This window comes from Lithobates pipiens, unplaced genomic scaffold (assembly GCF_037356315.1).
Source record: "Lithobates pipiens isolate NorthernLeopardFrog02 unplaced genomic scaffold, aLitPip1_a1.2 Scaffold_25, whole genome shotgun sequence".
In the NCBI taxonomy this organism is placed as follows: domain Eukaryota; kingdom Metazoa; phylum Chordata; class Amphibia; order Anura; family Ranidae; genus Lithobates; species Lithobates pipiens.
In genome coordinates this window covers 144,100,562-144,120,740 of record NW_027507787.1, presented here as the reverse complement: position 1 = coordinate 144,120,740, position 20,179 = coordinate 144,100,562, and the positions used below count along the sequence as shown (strand labels likewise).

General features: G+C 44.4%; 1 protein-coding gene across 1 annotated transcript in view; it reads right to left on the bottom strand.

Moving 5' to 3' along the window:
* MAT1A (methionine adenosyltransferase 1A) overlaps window positions 1-20,179 on the bottom strand; it is a 98,209-nt gene that overhangs the window by 9,169 nt on the left and 68,861 nt on the right. Inside the window, exons 6-8 of the mRNA XM_077454912.1 lie at window positions 14,391-14,609; window positions 11,958-12,140; window positions 9,272-9,405 (exon numbers count right to left, since the gene is read on the bottom strand). Coding sequence (XP_077311038.1) covers window positions 9,272-9,405; window positions 11,958-12,140; window positions 14,391-14,609 — 536 coding nt within the window. The remainder of the gene's footprint in view (window positions 1-9,271; window positions 9,406-11,957; window positions 12,141-14,390; window positions 14,610-20,179) is intronic.

The following is a 20,179-nucleotide window of genomic DNA, read 5'->3' as shown; positions in this document are numbered from 1 at the left end:
ATGAACATGGCTAAATGAAGCAAAACCTACTTTAAAGCAGGAATATCTAAATGCAGGAAAGGGTATCTGGTATGCACAAAAGTTGTTTATAGTTTAAACTTCTCGGATCACTTCTCCTCCATTTAAAAAAGCTAAATGCAGGAGGACCAATGTGAATGAGGCATAAAGGTTTTTGGTAGCTGACTGCACTTTTAGCCGATACTACTAACTGTGGAAGGAATTTCCACATTTTCATTGCTCTGACAGTACCCCTTACAAACTTTAGGATTAAAACGCCTTTTGTTTAACTTCATGCTGTGGCCATGTGTCTTCTTCAGTGTCCATAGATTAAACAGCTCATTCCTAATACTGTAGTCACCATTTAAAAATGTATATAGTATTTCAACCATATCCACTCCTAAGTGCCTCTTCTTCAAGGAGAATAAGTTTAATATCTGTAACCTTTGCTAAAAAAAAGTAGGTCCTTCACTTCTCATACAAATTTTGTTGCAGGTCTCCGAACTCTCTATAGTTCAATGACATCTTTCCTTAGGATCGATGACCAAAACTGAACCGCATATTCAAAATGAAACTGAACCAGTGTTTAACCGCTTCAGATTGTGCTATAGCCAAATGCCGGTTACAGTGCAGACCTACTTTGCAGGGCAGGCGAGGCACGCTCTGTGATCAGCGAGTCCATAAGACTCGTTGGATCACAGATCGGAGTAAAGGGTCGATCCCGACCCCTTACCATGTGATCAGTTGTCAGCCAATGACAGCTGCTCGTGTGATGTAAACAGAGCCGGTAATTTTTTTCTCCTCATGCTGATAGGGTAAGGTGAAAAAAAAAAGCCGATCACCGCCGGCTGTTAGAGGGACACTGCTGCCGATAAAGGAGAGCAGCTGCCAGGTCATCTGTGCCCACCTGTGCCACCTACCAGTGCACAAAAGTGCCGCCTACCAGTGCCCACCAGCACCACCTACCAGTACCCACAGTGCCCCCTATTAGTGCTCACAGTGCCACCTATCAATGTCACCAATCAGTGCCTCATCAACAGTGCTGCCCATCAGTGTCACCTACCAGTGCCCATCAGTGTCACCTACCAATTTCCATCAGTGACCATCAGTGCCTCCTATCAGTGGCCATCAGTGCCATCTTATCAGTGGCCTTAGGTGCTGCCTTATCTGTCCCCATCAGTGCCACCTTATCTGTGCCTTTCAGTGCCACCTTATCTGTGCCTATTGGTGCCCATCGGGATAGAGAGATCCCCTGACAGGAAGATCACAGTAACCCCATGTACAGCGGGATTTTTAAGGCAGACCAAAATATGAAAATGTAAAAAATATATTACAAATTTATTCACAAAGTTCAACTGCCCAGATGCCACATGTGGAGACAGGGTGCTCCTCCAGCGGGTTCGATGCGGGCCATCTATGGGTCTCTGGCATTTTTGGTTGTGCATTTCCGTGTGGTGACTCATCAATAATTCTTGCAGACAACAATTTTGATATACATTTTATATATATTTACACACAGCTAATAAACTCTTGGTGTGAGACTCACTCTTACTACTTTTGTTCATATATAAATAGATGATTACAGCTATTTGTTCTCCTTAGATATGCCTCTGAAGAAGGCAATGTTTTCCTGAAACATGTCAGGCATTTTGGAGTTCACATATAAGACCATAAAAAATGTTGGTTATGTGTATGATTTCACGCATTGATATATATATGGATTTTTATACTTTTTGGTCAAATAATTTTTTGTATTGTCTTAGTGAATACATTTGTAATATTTTTTGCCCATATTTTGGTCTGCCTTAAAAGTCCCGCTGTACTGGGGGGGTACTGTGATCTTTCTGTCAGGGGATCTCTCTATCCATATATTTTGGGATGTTGGCGGCAATGACATTGGAGAGCTTGATGTTCTCCTTGATGGCTCATTTTCTATGCAATTATCAGTGCCCATCAGTGCCCACCAGTGCAGGCCATCAGTGCCGCCTCATCAGTGCATATCAATGAAGGAGAAAAATTTTCACAATTTTATATCAAACTATGTATTTTTTTGTTTGTTTAGCAAAAAATAAAAACCCCAGTGGTTATTAAATACCACCATAAGGCCTCATGCACACGAGACGCAGTTAAACGCGCGTTCAGATGCAGTTGGACAGTTTTTTCAACTGCCCCTGAACTCATTCAATGTTATCCTATGTGTCCATGCACACAGTCTCGTTTTTTTCAGTTTTTATGCAGTTGCATTTAATCTCGTTTTTCCAGAAGCAAAAAAATGCGTTCAGAAGCAAAAATTTCCACGTTTCAGACGCAAAACGCGGCAAAACGCGGCAAAACGCCGCTGCCGCGTTTTGCCGCGTTTGCGTTTATATGCGTTTTTAAAGGTGACCTTTTTTTTACATTAAAAATCTCAAAAATGATTGCAAATGATGAAAAACCATTAGAAAAATATTTTAAACAATTGCAATTGCAAGTGGACAATCCACAACTTGTGGCAAGTGACATGGCAGGTGTCAAGTGACGTGGCAAGTGGACAATCCACAACTTGTGGCAAGTGACATGGCAGGTGGCAAGTGATGTGGCAAGTGGACAATCCACAACTTGTGGCAAGTGACGTGGCAGGTGAAGTGGCAAGTGACGTGGAAAGTGGACAATCCACAACTTGTGGCAGGTGACGTGGCAAGTGACCTGGCAGGTGACGCGGCAAGTGACCTGGCAGGTGATGTGGCAAGTGGAAAATCAACAACTTGTGGCAGGTGACTGGCATGTGACGTGGCAAGTGGACAATCCATAACTTGTGGCAAGTGACGTGGCAAGTGGACAATCCACTTGTGGCAGGGGACGCGGCAAGTGATGTGGCAAGTGGACAATCCACTTGTGGCAGGGGATGTGGCAAGTGACGTGGCGAGTGGACAATCCACTTGTGGCAGGGGACGTGGCAAGTGACGTGGCAAGTGGACAATCCACTTGTGGCAGGGGATGTGGCAAGTGACGTGGCGAGTGGACAATCCACAACTTGTGTCAGGTGACGTGGCAAGTGGACAATCCACAACTTCTGGCAGGTGATGTGGCAAGTGATGTGGCAAGTGGACAATCCACTTGTGGCAGGGGACGTGGCAAGGGACGTGGCAAGTGGACAATCCACAACTTGTGGCAGGTGACGTGGCAGGTGACGTGGAAAGTGATGTGGCAAGTGGACAATCCACAACTTGTGGCAGGTGATGTGGCTAGTGACGTGGCAAGTGGACAATCCACATCTTGTGGCAGGTGACGTGGCAGGTGACGTGGAAAGTGGTGTGGCAAGTGGACAATCCACAACTTGTAGCAGGTGATGTGGCTGGTGACGTGGCAAGTGGACAATCCACAACTTGTGGCAGGTGGCATGGCAGGTGACGTGGAAAGTGGACAATCCACATCTTGTGGCAAGTGACGTGGCAGGTGATGTGGCAAGTGACGTGGCAAGTGGACAATCCACAACTTGTGGCAGGTGACGTGGCAGGTGATGTGGCAAGTGATGTGGCAGGTGATGTGACAAGTGGACAATCCACATCTTGTGGCAAGTGATGTGGCAGCTGATGTGGCAAGTGACGTGGCAAGTGGACAATCCACAACTTGTGGCAAGTGACATGGCAGGTGGCAAGTGATGTGGCAAGTGGACAATCCACAACTTGTGGCAAGTGACGTGGCAGGTGAAGTGGCAAGTGACGTGGAAAGTGGACAATCCACAACTTGTGGCAGGTGACGTGGCAAGTGACCTGGCAGGTGACGCGGCAAGTGACCTGGCAGGTGATGTGGCAAGTGGAAAATCAACAACTTGTGGCAGGTGACTGGCATGTGACGTGGCAAGTGGACAATCCATAACTTGTGGCAAGTGACGTGGCAAGTGGACAATCCACTTGTGGCAGGGGACGCGGCAAGTGATGTGGCAAGTGGACAATCCACTTGTGGCAGGGGATGTGGCAAGTGACGTGGCGAGTGGACAATCCACAACTTGTGTCAGGTGACGTGGCAAGTGGACAATCCACAACTTCTGGCAGGTGATGTGGCAAGTGATGTGGCAAGTGGACAATCCACTTGTGGCAGGGGACGTGGCAAGGGACGTGGCAAGTGGACAATCCACAACTTGTGGCAGGTGACGTGGCAGGTGACGTGGAAAGTGATGTGGCAAGTGGACAATCCACAACTTGTGGCAGGTGATGTGGCTAGTGACGTGGCAAGTGGACAATCCACATCTTGTGGCAGGTGACGTGGCAGGTGACGTGGAAAGTGGTGTGGCAAGTGGACAATCCACAACTTGTAGCAGGTGATGTGGCTGGTGACGTGGCAAGTGGACAATCCACAACTTGTGGCAGGTGGCATGGCAGGTGACGTGGAAAGTGGACAATCCACATCTTGTGGCAAGTGACGTGGCAGGTGATGTGGCAAGTGACGTGGCAAGTGGACAATCCACAACTTGTGGCAGGTGACGTGGCAGGTGATGTGGCAAGTGATGTGGCAGGTGATGTGACAAGTGGACAATCCACATCTTGTGGCAAGTGATGTGGCAGCTGATGTGGCAAGTGACGTGGCAAGTGGACAATCCAAAACTTGTGGCAGGTGACGTGGCAAGTGACGTGGCAGGTGACGTGGCAAGTGACGTGGCAGGTGATGTGGCAAGTGACGTGGCAAGTGGACAATCCACATCTCGTGGCAAGTGATGTGGCAGGTGATGTGGCAAGTGACGTGGCAAGTGGACAATCCACAACTTGTGGCAGGTGACGTGGCAGGTGATGTGGCAAGTGATGTGGCAGGTGATGTGACAAGTGGACAATCCACATCTTGTGGCAAGTGACGTGGCAGCTGACGTGGCAAGTGACGTGGCAAGTGGACAATCCAAAACTTGTGGCAGGTGACGTGGCAAGTGACGTGGCAGGTGACGTGGCAAGTGACGTGGCAAGTGGACAATCCACATCTCGTGGCAAGTGACGTGGCAGGTGATGTGGCAAGTGATGTGGCAAGTGGACAATCCACAACTTGTGGCAGGTGACGTGGCAGGTGATGTGGCAAGTGATGTGGCAGGTGATGTGACAAGTGGACAATCCACATCTTGTGGCAAGTGACGTGGCAGCTGACGTGGCAAGTGACGTGGCAAGTGGACAATCCAAAACTTGTGGCAGGTGACGTGGCAAGTGACGTGGCAGGTGACGTGGCAAGTGACGTGGCAAGTGGACAATCCACAGCTTGTGGCAAGTGACATGGCAGGTGGCAAGTGATGTGGCAAGTGGACAATCCACAACTTGTGACAGGTGACGTGGCAGGTGATGTGGCAAGTGGACAATCCCCAACTTGTGGCAAGTGACGTGGCAAGTGGACAATCCAAAACTTGTGGCAGGTGATGTGGCAAGTCACGTGGCAAGTGGACAATCCACAACTTGTGGCAGGTGACGTGGCAGTTGGACAATCCACAACTTGTGGCAGATGACATGGCAAGTGATGTGGCAGGTGATGTGGCAAGTCACGTGGCAAGTGGACAATCCACAACTTGTGGCAGGTGCCGTGGCAAGTGACACGCTAAATACAAGTACACTGCAGCTCTCACAGCTGCTGCTACTCACTCTGGTCTCACAAAATTGCTGAAATAGTTAATTTTTGAGCTGGGGAGGGTCTATGATGTTAGCTTAACTAAACGCTTCTAGACGCAAACGCGGTAAAACGTGGTAAAACGCCGCTAAATCGCGGTAAAAATCGCGGCAAAACGTGCGTTTCTAAACGCCGGTTTCAACATGTGTCCAGCAGCGTTTGCATCTGCGTCTCGTGTGCATGAAGCCTAAGAAAGCTATATTTGTGTGAAAAAAAATGATAAAAATTTAATTTGGTAGTGTTGCATGACCGCGCAATTGCCATTCAAAGAGTGACAGTGCTGAAAGCTGAAAATTGGTCTGGGCAGGAGGGGTGTTTAACCTCCCTGGCAGTATGATTATTTCAGATTTTAGGTGCTGAAAGCGGTACAATTATTTTGCATGAAAATTTGATGTTTTATATTGTAGTCCTGTAATTCTTAGGAATAACTTGCTTAAATCTGTCCAAACCAGAGTCTAGTAGACATCCCGGGTATGATAAAGTTTGAAAAATGAAATCATAAATTATAATATAATAAATACCGTATATACTCGAGTATAAGCCGAGATTTTCAGCCTCTTTTTTGAGGCTGAAAGTGCCCCCTCGGCTTATACTCGAGTCACCGCTGTCTGACTGCTCGATCAGCGTATCGAGCAGACAGACGGCGGACATTAAAATTCAAAAGCCGCGCCTCCTTCTCCGCCTCCGCCTGTGATAGGCGGAACACTGAATTTCCCAGCAGTCAGTGTTCCGCCTATCACGGACATCCGTTCATTCTCATACTACGGACGAGTATGAGAGGATGTCCGTGATAGGCGGAACACAGGCTGCTGGGAAATTGAGTGTTCCGCCTATCACAGGCGGAGGACGGAGGCGCGGCTTTTGAATTGTAGAATGGCCGCCGAGAAGAGCGGCGATCCTGGAGCGGCGATCCATCGGCACGACACGGGACGGAGGAGGCACGGGACGGAGGAGGCACGGGACAGAGGAGGCACGGGACAGAGGAGGCACGGGACAGAGGAGGCACGGGACAGAGGAGGCACGGGACAGAGGAGGCACGGGACAGAGGAGGCTCGGGACGACGGCGGCTCGGGACGGAGGCTTGGGACACAGGTAGGCTGGACACACACACAAGGCTGCACGGACACACACACACACACACACACACACACACACACACACACACACACACACACACACACACACGGATGGATGGATACACACACACACACACACACACAGGGATGGATGAATACACACACACACACACACACACACACAGGGATGGATGGATGGATGGATACACACACAGGGATGGATGGACGGACACACACACAGGGATGGATGGATGGATGGATGGATGGACACACACACAGGGATGGATGGACGGACACACACACAGGGATGGACGGACACACAGGGATGGACAGCCATGTCTCACCCTCGGCTTATACACGAGTCAATAAGTTTTCCAGTTTTTTGGGGGTAAATTGGGGGCCTCGGCTTATATTCGGGTCGGCCTATACTCGAGTATATACGGTAGCTATAAATAATTATACCAAATAATAATATAACAATAATAAACAATATTCAATAATGTATTCAAATCAAAAACACTGAAATTTGCTCAGTTGCAGAATTGTCACTGTCATTACTTTTCAGTATTTGATGACGGATCTCCCCACAAATCGCTATCGCTCAATTCTGATTCCAATTTATTATCGCTGTTTCCAGGCATAAAGAACATTTTTTATATCATAAAACTGCATGCAGGACACTGAGCAGACCACTAGGGACAAAGGGGATGTGAAATAATTACATACAGCAATGTAATCTGTAAGATTACATTATACTGTATGTATGCTGTGTGTTTCACTTTTTGAATTTGGCGCCGTTCTCAGTCTCCGTGCGTCGCAACTCTCGCAGGGAACGGAGCCCGGCGATGTGATAGATCGAGCGGGGGACAGCTCGCTCGCACTGCGGGGGGACATCGCTGGATGGTCGCTGATCCAGGGGACAAGGTAAGTAACCTCTTCCTGGATTCAGCGATGCGATCCCGAGTCTGGCTCGAGGTTACCGCTAATGGTACTAAATTTTCACCCTGAGCCAGACTCGGGAATACTGCCAGGCGGGTTAAGTGCCCAGTAAGCAAGTGGTTAATAAAGAAGTAAAATTATAGATTCATCTCATGAGTAAATGTTTAATGCAGCATAGTAGTCTGCTGCCTTTGCTGGCTGCGGTATGGAAATGCATGCTACTACTAAGGCTGTGGTCTACAAGGACCCACAAATCTCTTTTCATCCCTGATTTCCCCAGTGGAGCACCTCATAATGAGTAGCTTTCATGCATAAGTGCATAACTTTATATTTTACAGTAATAAACCTCATCTGCCCACCCATTAAGGTCTTCTTGTAGAGATTCAATATCCTGCTATTAAAGTATTGCATTATATACTGTAGTTTGGTATCATCAGAAAATGTTGAGATTGAGTTACTTATTCTAACCTCTATATCATTTATAGATAAACAGAATTGGTTCCAGGGCCAAACCCTGGAGCTCTCTCCTCACAACCTTAGACCATCTAAAAAAAAGGTCATGTATCATTACCCTCTGGACGTATCCCTGTAACCAGTTTTCTATCCAGATTAATAAAAATCTCTCAATGTCAATAGACCTAAAAGTGTTACTAAACCCAGGACTCTGCATTCACTATATCTGATCTCCCACGGTATACAGAACATGGATATGCAATAGTTTTAGTAAATATAAACTGCTAAATACCTTTTCTCATCAGAAGTTAGAGCAGTCTTGTGGCTTCTATCAGTGTCTTTGTAAAACTTGTAGAAGGAGTTTTCCTTCTACTCTGATTATTCTATGAGGATGCAGGACTCCTGACCCTCTGTCTGGACAGTGCTGATTGGCCCTAAGCTGATCACATGCATTCTCCCAAGAAAAAAAAACCTATGTAGCAATACACACCAAACTGAGCATGAGCAGCTTGCCCCTAAAGGCTCTGTTCTATCAGGAAATGGTTTGGGCACTAAGGAAGAAGGGGAAGAACAGCAAAGACAGGATCAAACAGCCTTTTTACACAATGCAGAGGATTAACCCCTTAGGTTCCACAGTATAACAAGCATGCTTTACTGCATATACAGTTTGATTTTACTGTTGTGAGTTTAGTAACACTTTAACTTGTAACTTTTGTTTGTGGGCCTTCCTCTACCTAAATTACTGCTCACTATTTTATAGAATGTAATAGTTTGGTCTGACAAGAGTAGTCCTTCATAAAACCATGGTGGCTGTTACGTATTCAACCATTTTAACAGGCAAATTCTTGAGTATAATCCCTGTATCCTTACCATTCATTCCCATATCTTGCATACTATTGATGTAAGGTTGACTGGTCTGTAATTACCTGGAATACTCCTTGACCCTTTTTTGAATATCGGTAGCATATTTGCTTTTCATCAATCAGTGGTTACCATTCCAGTCAGTAAGGTGGCTCTTAAAATTTGGAACAATGGCCTGGCTATAACTTGGCTAGGCTCTTTGAGGACTCATGGGTGTAAGCCATCTGGTCATGAAGATTTATTTGCATTAAGTTTCTCTAGCTTTTTTGCACCTGGATTCCTGTCAGCCACAGAGACATTTTATCTAGTCATGGTTTATTCATTGTTACCTGACAATGACTCCAGGTCTCAGATCGAAGTTCTTATTGACAACGTCCAGTAGCTCCTTCTCGTGTTTTTCAGAGGTCCCATAGGTGAAAAGAGAAACGGATAATGGACGGGCCACACCAATTGCATAAGACACCTTGTAAATAAATACGAATAGTTATAAGATTTATTCTGCCACCATATATAAGACCACATAATATTCATAATATCACTCATAATATCACTTACTTACTGGTATATATAATGAGGACCAGAAAGCCATATCATCATATATTTAATTATTCTAAATAGGATGAACTTTTGAATAGTTAACTTGGTTGCTTTTTATTACAGTACTTTTCACTTCATCATTACCTTGCACCGCCCTCGTAAATAAGCCCAGGGGACAATATTAAGAACGCATTAATGAGGTAACCCATGTCTAAAATTTGGTTTTCTTTAACACTAATAGGAAAAGTAATATCTGTTGAATATAATGTGATGATGGGGTTTTTACATAATAACTACCCTTATTGTTAGTCAAGTTTATAAATCTCTATCAGGGATGAATTCCTGCATAGCCAACATAAGCTATGGAAGAGGACATTAGGGCTGCCAGGATTTCACATATAGCCTCCCATGTATCATGTTGCTGACAGTAACACACTCATGCATGTAATAAAAGGTTCCCCACTGGTTTGCTGACTGTTATGCCGCATACACACGATCGGAATTCTCGTCGGAAGAAGCTCTGATGGTTTTTCTGACGGAATTCCGCTCAAGATGTCTTGCCTCCACACGGTCACACCAAAATCCGACCGCCAAGAACGCAGTGATGTACACCACGTACTACAGGACTAGAAAAAGGAAGTTCAATAGCCAGTAGCCAATAGCTTCTGTCTCGTAGTTGAATCTGAGCATGTGTGATTTTTGGCATGTCGGAATTGCATACACACGATCGGAATTACCGATTGAAAGTTTTTCCGTCTGGAAAATTGAGAACATGCTATAAATTTTTGGCTGGCGAAAATTCGGACAGCTAAATTCCGATGGAGCATACACACGGTCGCATTTTCCGGTGAAAAGCTCTCATCTGTCTTTTTCTGGCCGAAATTCCGACCGTGTGTACACAGCATTAGAGCTATCCTACTTAATTCTCAATGGTTCTGCCCCTGCATCTTTATTGCAGGTGTGAATTAATAGGTCAAACAAAATCTCCTGTGCTCAACAGTGGTGTAATGGCAATGGAAGAAGTGTGGAATTTCTATGGCTCGCAGTACATGCGCAGGCCTTGCTGGCCTCCAAGGGTCAAGGGTAATGATGAGCCGAAAACTCCCCCGGTTTTTGGTTTGCACCAGAACATGCAAACAGGCAAAAAAATTCAGACAAACACGCAAACACCTTTAAAGTGTATAGGACACAAACATGAAAAATCAAAAGTGCTAATTTTAAAGGCTTATATTCGACTTGAACATTGCCTGTTTGCCTGTTCACCGAACTGCAAACAATTTGGGGTGTTCGCAGCAAATTCAAAAAGCCGCGGAACACCCTGTACAAGTCTATGGGAGAAATCTAAAGTGCTAATTTTAAAGGCTTATATGCAAGTTATTGTCATAAAAAGTGTTTGGGGACCTGGGTCCTGCCCCAGGGGACATGTTTCAATGCAAAAAAAGTTTTAAAAACTGCAGTTTTTTCAGGATCAGTGATTTTAATAGAGAAACAATAAAAATTACATATTCTTTTAAATATCATGCCTGGGGGGTGTTATAGTATGCCTGTAACATGGCGCAGTTTTCCTGTGTTTATAACAGCAAAATTACATTTCTAAAGGAAAAAAGTCATTTAAAACTGATTGCGGCTGTAATGAATTGTTGAGTCTCGGCAATATAGATAAAACGAATTTAAAATTTACCATTACCATTACCGGGCCCTTTGGGTCTGATATGAATATTAAGGGGAACCCCGAACCAAACATTTTTAAAAAAAAATTGTGTGGGGGTCCCCCCAAAATCCATACCAGGCCCTTCAGGTCTGGCATGGATATTAAGGGGAACCCTGCACAAATTTTAAGAAAATGGCATAGGGGTCCCCCCAAAATCCATACCAGACCCTTATCCAAGCAAGCAACCTGGCAGGCTGCAGGAAAAGGGTGCGGGACGAGAGAGCGCCCCCCCTCCTGAACCGTACCAGGTCACATGCCCTCAACATGGGGAGGGTGCTTTGGAGTAGCCCCCCCAAAGCACTTTGTCCCCATGTTGAAATTCCGATAAGCCCCCCACCCGCATGAGGACAAGGGCCTCATCCCCACAACCCCAGCCCGGTGTTTGTGGGGGTCTGTGGGTGGGGGGGCTTATCGGAATCTGATAAATTAAAAAGATGGAAATATACACACAAAAAAAGTGGGTGAGTATGTTTCCATCTTTTGAATTTTAATAAACATCCCTTGGGTAATGCGCAAGGTTGGTATACCCTCTTTACATTCTTGTTTGTACACCTAGAGCAAAACTGCTAACAGGTCAGTCTTCCCTAGACTTCTAGTCGCCTGCTTTGGTGTCCTGACTCCAAGCTAATTTTTTTTAAGCTGCTCTTACCCCACCCTACATATACCCCAAAGGTATGATACTTTGAATCACTAGTTTAATAGTGTAAGAAGTGGGTTTGCATTAGAGTAGGAAGCGTAAATATGACTGTAAAAAGAGACATCCATACCTGAACAAGGACACGATGACAGAGCTTAGCATGTACCAAGGATTTAGCCACCCAACGGGCGGCATAGGCAGCGGAGCGATCCACTTTAGTATAGTCTTTCCCTGAAAATGCTCCACCACCATGTGCACCCCATCCTCCATATGTGTCCACTATAATCTTCCGACCAGTGACTCCAGCATCGCCCTGCAATGCCATACATTGTACCAGTGAGAACAATACCAGTTATTGCAAGATTATTTACATTTATGAGTATTGACATTTCATGTCATGACATTTTACTTTTTTTTTTTATTGCATTGCTAAAAAAGACAGCAAATATGTATAAATTCAGGCTAACCAATGGAAATTAAAACAGAGTTCCACCCAGAAATGGAACTTACGCTTTAAGTGTAGGTGACCCCCTGACATGCTACATTTGGCATGTAATTTTTTGGGGGGTAGAGCGGGTACCCTGTTTTTATGGGCACCCAGCTCCCACTTCCTCCCTGGCACCGCGGCACCAGAAGGAAGATCACCTCTCCCACAGGTCCCAGAAGATCGCCCGGCCAATCACAGCTAGCAGCGGAGCTTGCGCATATGCGGTGCGCACCCACAATAACAATGCTGGCGATGCAGAGAGGCGGGGGAAAGGAGCAGGGCTTTGTGCACCCGCATCGCTGAATCGTGAAACAGGTGAGTGTCTGATTATTAAAATTCAGCAGCTACACTTTTTGTAGCTACTGACTTTTAAATAGGTGGAACTCCACTTTAATTGTTTCAACTTGCAGATTGGTAGGAGAGTTTTATTTGAGGCAAAAAAAAAAAAAGCAATATGACTGGGTGATATCCATGTGTCATACCAAAGTGAAGGTCGACTTCATATGCAGCATATCTAAATTCCAGAATGTAAATTGAATATACATTATATTACTAAAATATTTTGAGACCCCTGCCTTTATACGCACATGAACTTTAATGGCATCCCAGTCTTAGTCTAGAGGGTTCAGTATTGAGTTGGCCCACTCTTTGCAGCTATAACAGCTTCAATCCTTCTGGGAAGGCTGTCCACAAGGTTTAGGGGTGTATCTATGGGAATGTTTTACCATTCTTCCAGAAGCGCATTTGTGAGGTCAGGCACTGATATTGGAGAGAAGGCCTAGCTCACAGTCTCTGCTCCAATTCATCCCAAAGGTGTTCTATCGGGTTGAGGTCAGGACTCTGTGCACGCCAGTCAAGTTCCTCCACCCTGCTTTGTACACTGGTCCAAATTGGTCATTTGGTGGAGGGGGCATTATGGTGTGGGGTTGTTTTTCAGGGGTTCTGCTTGGCCACTTACTTCCAGTAAAGTAAACAGAACATTTTCGACAATTTCATACCCCCAACTTTGTGGGAACAGTTTGAGGATGGCCCCTTCCTGTTCCAACATGACTGTGTACCAGTGCACAAAGCAAGGTCTATAAAGACATGAATGAGTGAGTTTGGAGTAGAGGAACTTTACTGACCTGCACCTCAACCCGGTAGAACACCTTTGGAATAAATTAGAGTGGAGACTATGAACCAAGCCTTTTCACCCAACATCAATGCCTGACCTCACAAATGCACTTCTGGAAGAATGATCAAACATTCCCATAGACACACTCCTAAACCTTGTGGACAGCGTCCCCAGAATAGAATAGTGTGAAGTAGGGATTAGGTAGAGCTTGGTAACTCTTATGCCGCGTACACACGACCAGACTTTTCGACGGACTAGGTCTGGCGGACAATCTGACGGACTTTGCAGCTGAAATACACTGGACTTTCAAATGAACGGACTTGACCACACACGATCACTCCAAAAATCCGACGGATTCGATTGTGATGATGTAGAATAAGGAAGTTCATAGCCAGTAGCCAATAGCTGCCCTAGCGCCAGTTTTAGTCCGTCGGACTAGCACACAGACGACCGGATTTTTCGACCGGACTCAAGTCCGTCGGAAAGATTTGACACAAGTTTTATTTCTAGGTCCGTCTGACTTTTGGGAAGAAAAAGTCCATTGGAGCCCACACATAATCTAATTGTCCGACGGATTCCAGTCCGCTGGACCAAGTCCTTTGAAAAGTCCGGTCATGTGTACGCGGCATTAGATTATATATAGGAGGTAGATTGGGAAAAGTAGTTTTACTTAGAAGAGGGATGTCTTCATGTTTCCTCAAGTCTCTAGCCTTCTTTTTGGAGAGAGGAAATATGATATACCGTATATGGTTGTAGAGATACGTTTCCAGAGGGTGCACCTTTCCTTATATATTTGTAATTATATTTTTTCATTGTGTTGTCTTTGGAAACCCATATGTTTTTCTATTGTTCTTCTTTTGATTATTTTTTGAATGGTGTCTTGGTTTTAAATTGTATTGTATTGTCAGTGTTACTCTTTAATTGACTGAATAAAAAGAATTTAAACACAAAGGTCATATCACCTGAGGGCCCCCAATGACAAAACGTCCACTGGGCTGTAGGTGGTATATAGTCTTCTCATCAAGGTACTTGGCAGGGACCACCACCTTTATAACTTTCTCCTTTAAGGCCTCCCTCATTTCATTCAGAGAGATGGTTTCATCGTGCTGTACGGAAATTACAATAGTGTGTACACGGATAGGGATAACAGCTCCATTCTTCTGGATATACTTTACTGTCACCTAGAACACAAACACAATTTTTGGAATGACTAGTGAATATATATATACTATATAGCAGGGATCTGCAATTAGCGGACCTCCAGCTGTTGCAAAACTACAAGTCCCATCATGCCTCTGCCTCTGGGTGTCATGCATGTGGCTGTCAGGGTCTTGCTATGTCTCATGGGACTTGCAGTTCTGCAAAAGCTGGAGGTCCGCTAATTGTATATCCCTGCTGTATAGTATAGTGTATATACACTGAATATGTTGTTTCTTTCTTACAATATTATTTAACATTCTTGTTGTCCATTTTTGAAAAACAACTTTTTCCACTTTATAAAGCCATATTAATTTCACCGATGTTCAGTGCTGTAAATAATGGAAAAAATATGATGAAACAACTAAACTATACATTACCTCACCATATCGTATCTTCTTAAAAAAGCTGCACCACTTGCAAAATGTTGTTGATTATGAACTAATGTAGCACCCTCCTAGATAGATGCTAGGAATTGGATAAATAGACTTAGTGTGTGTGTTTTTGATAGGCAAATTTAGTCGACACACTGTAGTCAGTGTGGCTGTTAATGTTTGTTAGGTAAATGCATAGTTTGCTCACTGTACTCAGTAAATCAGTGATCAGTTAGTAATGTCTGCTCAGCGTGCTCAACTGCTGCCAGTGTGCTTGATAGCTTCCTCTGTATCCAGGGAACTTGAGAAGTTTCTGGATGATAGGTGTTGAGCAATGCAGATGGCAGCATGAATATGGATACAGCCTTGGCCAATCCCATAGAGGCAGGCTCTGATGGTATGCTGGGAGACTGTATATATTCTGTGAGCACACTGAGATCAGTGTCTTTTGCTGGAGAAAATTAGTCCAGCATGAGGGCACACTGCCCTCCCAGGCACTGCTGCTATGTCTGCTGTCATGAGTTCTCAGGTGGGTGCCCTGGATGCTGAGACCCTGGAGCTAAAGAGAGCTGAGTGAGGGGGGCTGTCCACAGAAGATCTAGTCTGGTATCAGCGGCATAAGGTATCATTCGGTAGTTGGAAGGAGGCAACCAGCTGTTCCTTGTGTGGGTACAGATGCTACTACTGCCTTAAAGCTGACATCTACTGTTTGTTTCAAGCACAGACTTTAATATAGCATGTCCTGAAGAATACCTCAAGTAAAGTCCTCAAATGTACAAAGTTCTTGTTTTAGGAGTATCCCAACTATTATCCTCATCTCTATCCAAATTTTACAAACATTCCTAGACTGGCCATTGAAGTAGTGTGTGAATGAGCTTGTGTGCCTGGCTGCGGGGCATCCTGTGGGGAAGACCTGGACAGTAACCATATGGCTCCTTCGGGAGTAGCGTTACACGAAATAATTCACAACGCACACCTTAGATGTTAAAGCGGAGGTCCACCCTAAAGTGGACCTCCGCTCATCGGAACCCTCCCCCCCTCCGGCGCCACAATTGGCACCTTTCAGGGGGGAGGGGGGTGCAGATACCTGTACAGTACAGGTATTCTGCACCCACTTCCGGGATAGCTCTCTGCGGAAAGGGGCGTAGATTATGCCCCTTTCCGCAAGTGCCCGCCCCTTTCCGCAAGTGCCCCGCTGCCTGCTGGGAAACACACAGATCCCAGAGGCAGCGGGGACCATCCTTATTGCGCAGCGCGATTCGCGCATGCGCAGTAGGGAACCGGGAAATGAAGCCGAAAGGCTCCATTTCCTGATTCCCATACCCAAGATGGCGGCGGCAGCACCCGACAAGACGATCTAGAGATCGGCTTCGGGTGCCAACATCGCGGGCGCGCTGGACAGGTAAGTGTCACTATTTTAAAAGTCAGCAGCTGCAGTATTTGTAGCTGCTGGCTTTTAAAAAAAAAAAAAAAAATGCGGAGTCCCGGCGGACTCCCGCTTTAAAGCTGAATTTTTTCCTCTTCAGCTTTAGTTACATTACTCACCTGTAATGAAGTATGTCCCACATTTTGTAGGTTGCTGGAACTTTTGAGAACATTTCTTCCACTGTAATCACTGCCTGTGCCATAACCTGTGAATGGGGGAGAGAATTTTGTGACTGATGAGACTCTACCCCATCCACAGATCATGTTACAGGTGAAAGACCTTTTCTCAATGGAGGGGAGGACAAAAGGAAGGTGTGTCCCCAATAGATTAGCATTAGTACAACTAAGCCCTTGAGTCTCCAAGTTGTAAACCCCCACAGTGTCGAAGGTTCAGCAGCAGGAAGAGGACAGGGCAGCCCTGCAGTAAAGATTTCTACTGAATCCAGCAGCCTGCAAAATGTGCAACTTCATTACAAGAAAGAAATGTAACAAAAACTGTAGAGAAAAAATGTGTTAACTAAACTTCAGCTTTAAAACATATCGGAACAGACAATACTCACAATATAGTACTTACTTGTAAATCTCTGATCAGGGACTGGGTCTGATATGATCTAGATCATGATGGCGTTATATTACTGTACCACTTAAAATAATAAATCACAATCATTGCAAAATAAATTAAATCATGCAAGAAATAAATCACTGAAATGTCTATACAGTCAGTATTCATACAGTTCTTCAAAAATATGATGCAGACCGTAAAGCAGCCAATAAAGAGACTGTAATCAATTGTATTAAAACTCCACACATATCGTGGCTTTGCCGCTTCCCTAGGAGCCGCCCTATTTTATCACTGCCTTGTGAAATGGAGAGGTCGTGCCAAAATACATGTGGCGCTTACCCCAAACCCCTGAATAATTGAGTAACTCAAAAAGAATGCATGATAACCAGGCAGCTAGCATTTTCAGACAGAGAAGTAAGAAAAAGTAGCCTTCATCTTTTTCTTAATGCATGTTTACTTTGAACAGCAACTGAATTAAAGCACTCTCTTTGATTTGCATGTTTTAAAGATCGAAATGCAAAAGCATAGTCTCAGTACAAAAGCATAAGCAATCATGATGTGCAAAGATCTGCAAACCCTGGCAAACAAATATCATTGTACTGAAATTAGTTTACAAAGCCATAAATAGGTTCATTGTTCTACACTTTGCACATTGTTCTGTGCTTCACCAAACAAGTCCTTTCATTTGGGAGGTATGTTTTAAAGCATTGCAAATATCACTGAAGAACACGTTTCACTATCTTGAACACGTCATGCAAAGTTGGATGAGTTCTACAGTGCCATGCTGCATTTAGTCATGCCTGAAGTTATGTGGAACAGCTGAATGGTGTATGCTTACTTACTGTTCAAGAAAACAAAAATATTCACTGTAGTAACAGATGTATGTAGTATACAGACAGAGCACACACTGTTCATGGCAGCTATACAGTGGTGTGAAAAAGTGTTTGCCCCCTTCCTCATTTCCTGTTCCTTTGCATGTTTGTCACACTTAAGTGTTTCGGAACATCAAACCAATTTAAACAATAGTCAAGGACAACACAAGTAAACACAAAATGCAATTTGTAAATGAAGGTGTTTATTATTAAAGGTGAAAAAAAATCCAAACCATCATGGCCCTGTGTGAAAAAGTGATTGCCCCCTAAACCTAATAACTGGTTGGGCCACCCTTAGCAGCAACAACTGCAACCAAGCGTTTGCGATAACGTGCAATGAGGCTTTTACAGCGTCCTGGAGGAATTTTGGCCCACTCATCTTTGCAGAATTGTCCTAATTCAGTTACATTAGAGGGTTTTCGAGCATGAACGACCTTTTTAAGGTCATACCACAACATCTCAATAGGATTCAGGTCAGGACTTTGGCTAGGCCACTCCAAAGTCTTCATTTTGTTTTTCTTCAGCCATTCGGTGATGGACTTGCTGGTGTGTTTAGGATCATTGTCCTGCTGCAGAACCCAAGTTCGTTTCAGCTTGAGTACACGAACAGATGGTCGGACATTCTCCTTCAGGATCTCTTGGTAGACAGCAGAATTCATAGTTCCTTTTATCACGGCAAGTCTTCCAGGTCCTGAAGCAGCAAAACAGCCCCAGACCATCACACTACCACCACCATATTTTACTGTTGGTATAATGTTCTTTTTATGAAATGCAGTGTTCCTTCTACGCCAGATATACTTGGACACACACCTTCCAAAGAGTTCCACTTTTGTCTCATCGGTCCACAGAATGTTGTCCCAAAAGTCTTGGGGATCATCAAGATGTGTTGTGGAGAAATTGAGACGAGCTTTGATGTTCTTTTTGCTCAGCAGTGGTTTTCTCCTTGGAACTCTGCCATGCAGGCCATTTTTGCCCAGTCTTTTCCTGATGGTGGAGGCATGAACGCTGACCTTAACTGAGGCAAGTGAGGCCTGCAGTTCCTTAGACGTTGTTGTGGGGTCTTTTGTGACCTCTTGGATGAGTCGTCGCTGCGCTCTTGGGGTAATTTTGGGCGGCCGGCCACTCCTGGGAAGGTTCACCACTGTTCCATGTCTTCGCCATTTGTGGATAATGGCTCTCACTGTGGTTCGCTGGATTCCCAAAGCTTTGGAAATGGCTTTATAACCCTTTCCAGACTGATAGATCTCAATTACTTTCTTTCTCAATTGTTCCTGTCTCGGCATGATGTGTAGCTTTTAAGGATCTTCTGGTGGACCTTACTGTGTCAAGCAGCTCCTATTTAAGTGATGCCTTGATTGTGAACAGGTGTGGCAATAATCAGGCCTGGGTGTGGCTAGAGAAATTGAACTCAGGTGTGGACAACCACAGTTATAGTATGTTTTAACAAGGGGGGCAATCACTTTTTCACACAGGGCCATGATGGTTTGGATTTTTTTTCACCTTTAATAATAAACACCTTCATTTACAAATTGCATTTTGTGTTTACTTGTGTTGTCCTTGACTATTGTTTAAATTGGTTTGATGTTCCGAAACACTTAAGTGTGACAAACATGCAAAGGAACAGGAAATGAGGAAGGGGGTAAACACTTTTTCACACCACTGTAGCTGTCAGATTTCATAGGGAATTTACACACAACCATTACTGCAGATAAACTGACACTCACAGATGGTGGTAGTAATGTGTGTGTTTTGGATAACCAAACAATATGCACCACTAAATCTATGAAAAGGTGAACAAGAATGCACACTAAAAATATGCAGAATATACATTTTTGTAATCTGTATCTAAAAGATGAAACAATACTGGGAACATTGAGGTCAATTTTCAAAAGCATGTAGTATGTGAAATTTGTATTACTTTGCGTTATTTGTAACTTTTAATCGGATATTCAATTCACAAAAACTGTAATTGTTTACAGTTTTATTGGGGGTAATTTACTAAGAGTCCCGGGAAGTACTGGGCCCTCATCATGTAATAGCTCCCATTTCAGGCAATTAAGAGTTCAACTAGGTGAACATGTGAAAGAAAAATTGCGTTATTGACAGCAAACATGCCTTAGTAAATTCGGAATTGGTGCTAAGTGGTGAGTCCACAGATCTGCAAGTGCCAATTGCTACCAAGTTATTATACAGCACTGCACTGCAACCATGATCCATAAATGTGAATAAAATATTTTTATGTGAGATGTGCTCTACCTCGTGTGCATCTATTTATGTGTATTCCAATTAGTGTTCCTTGTTTGTTTTCTTATTTTGATAAC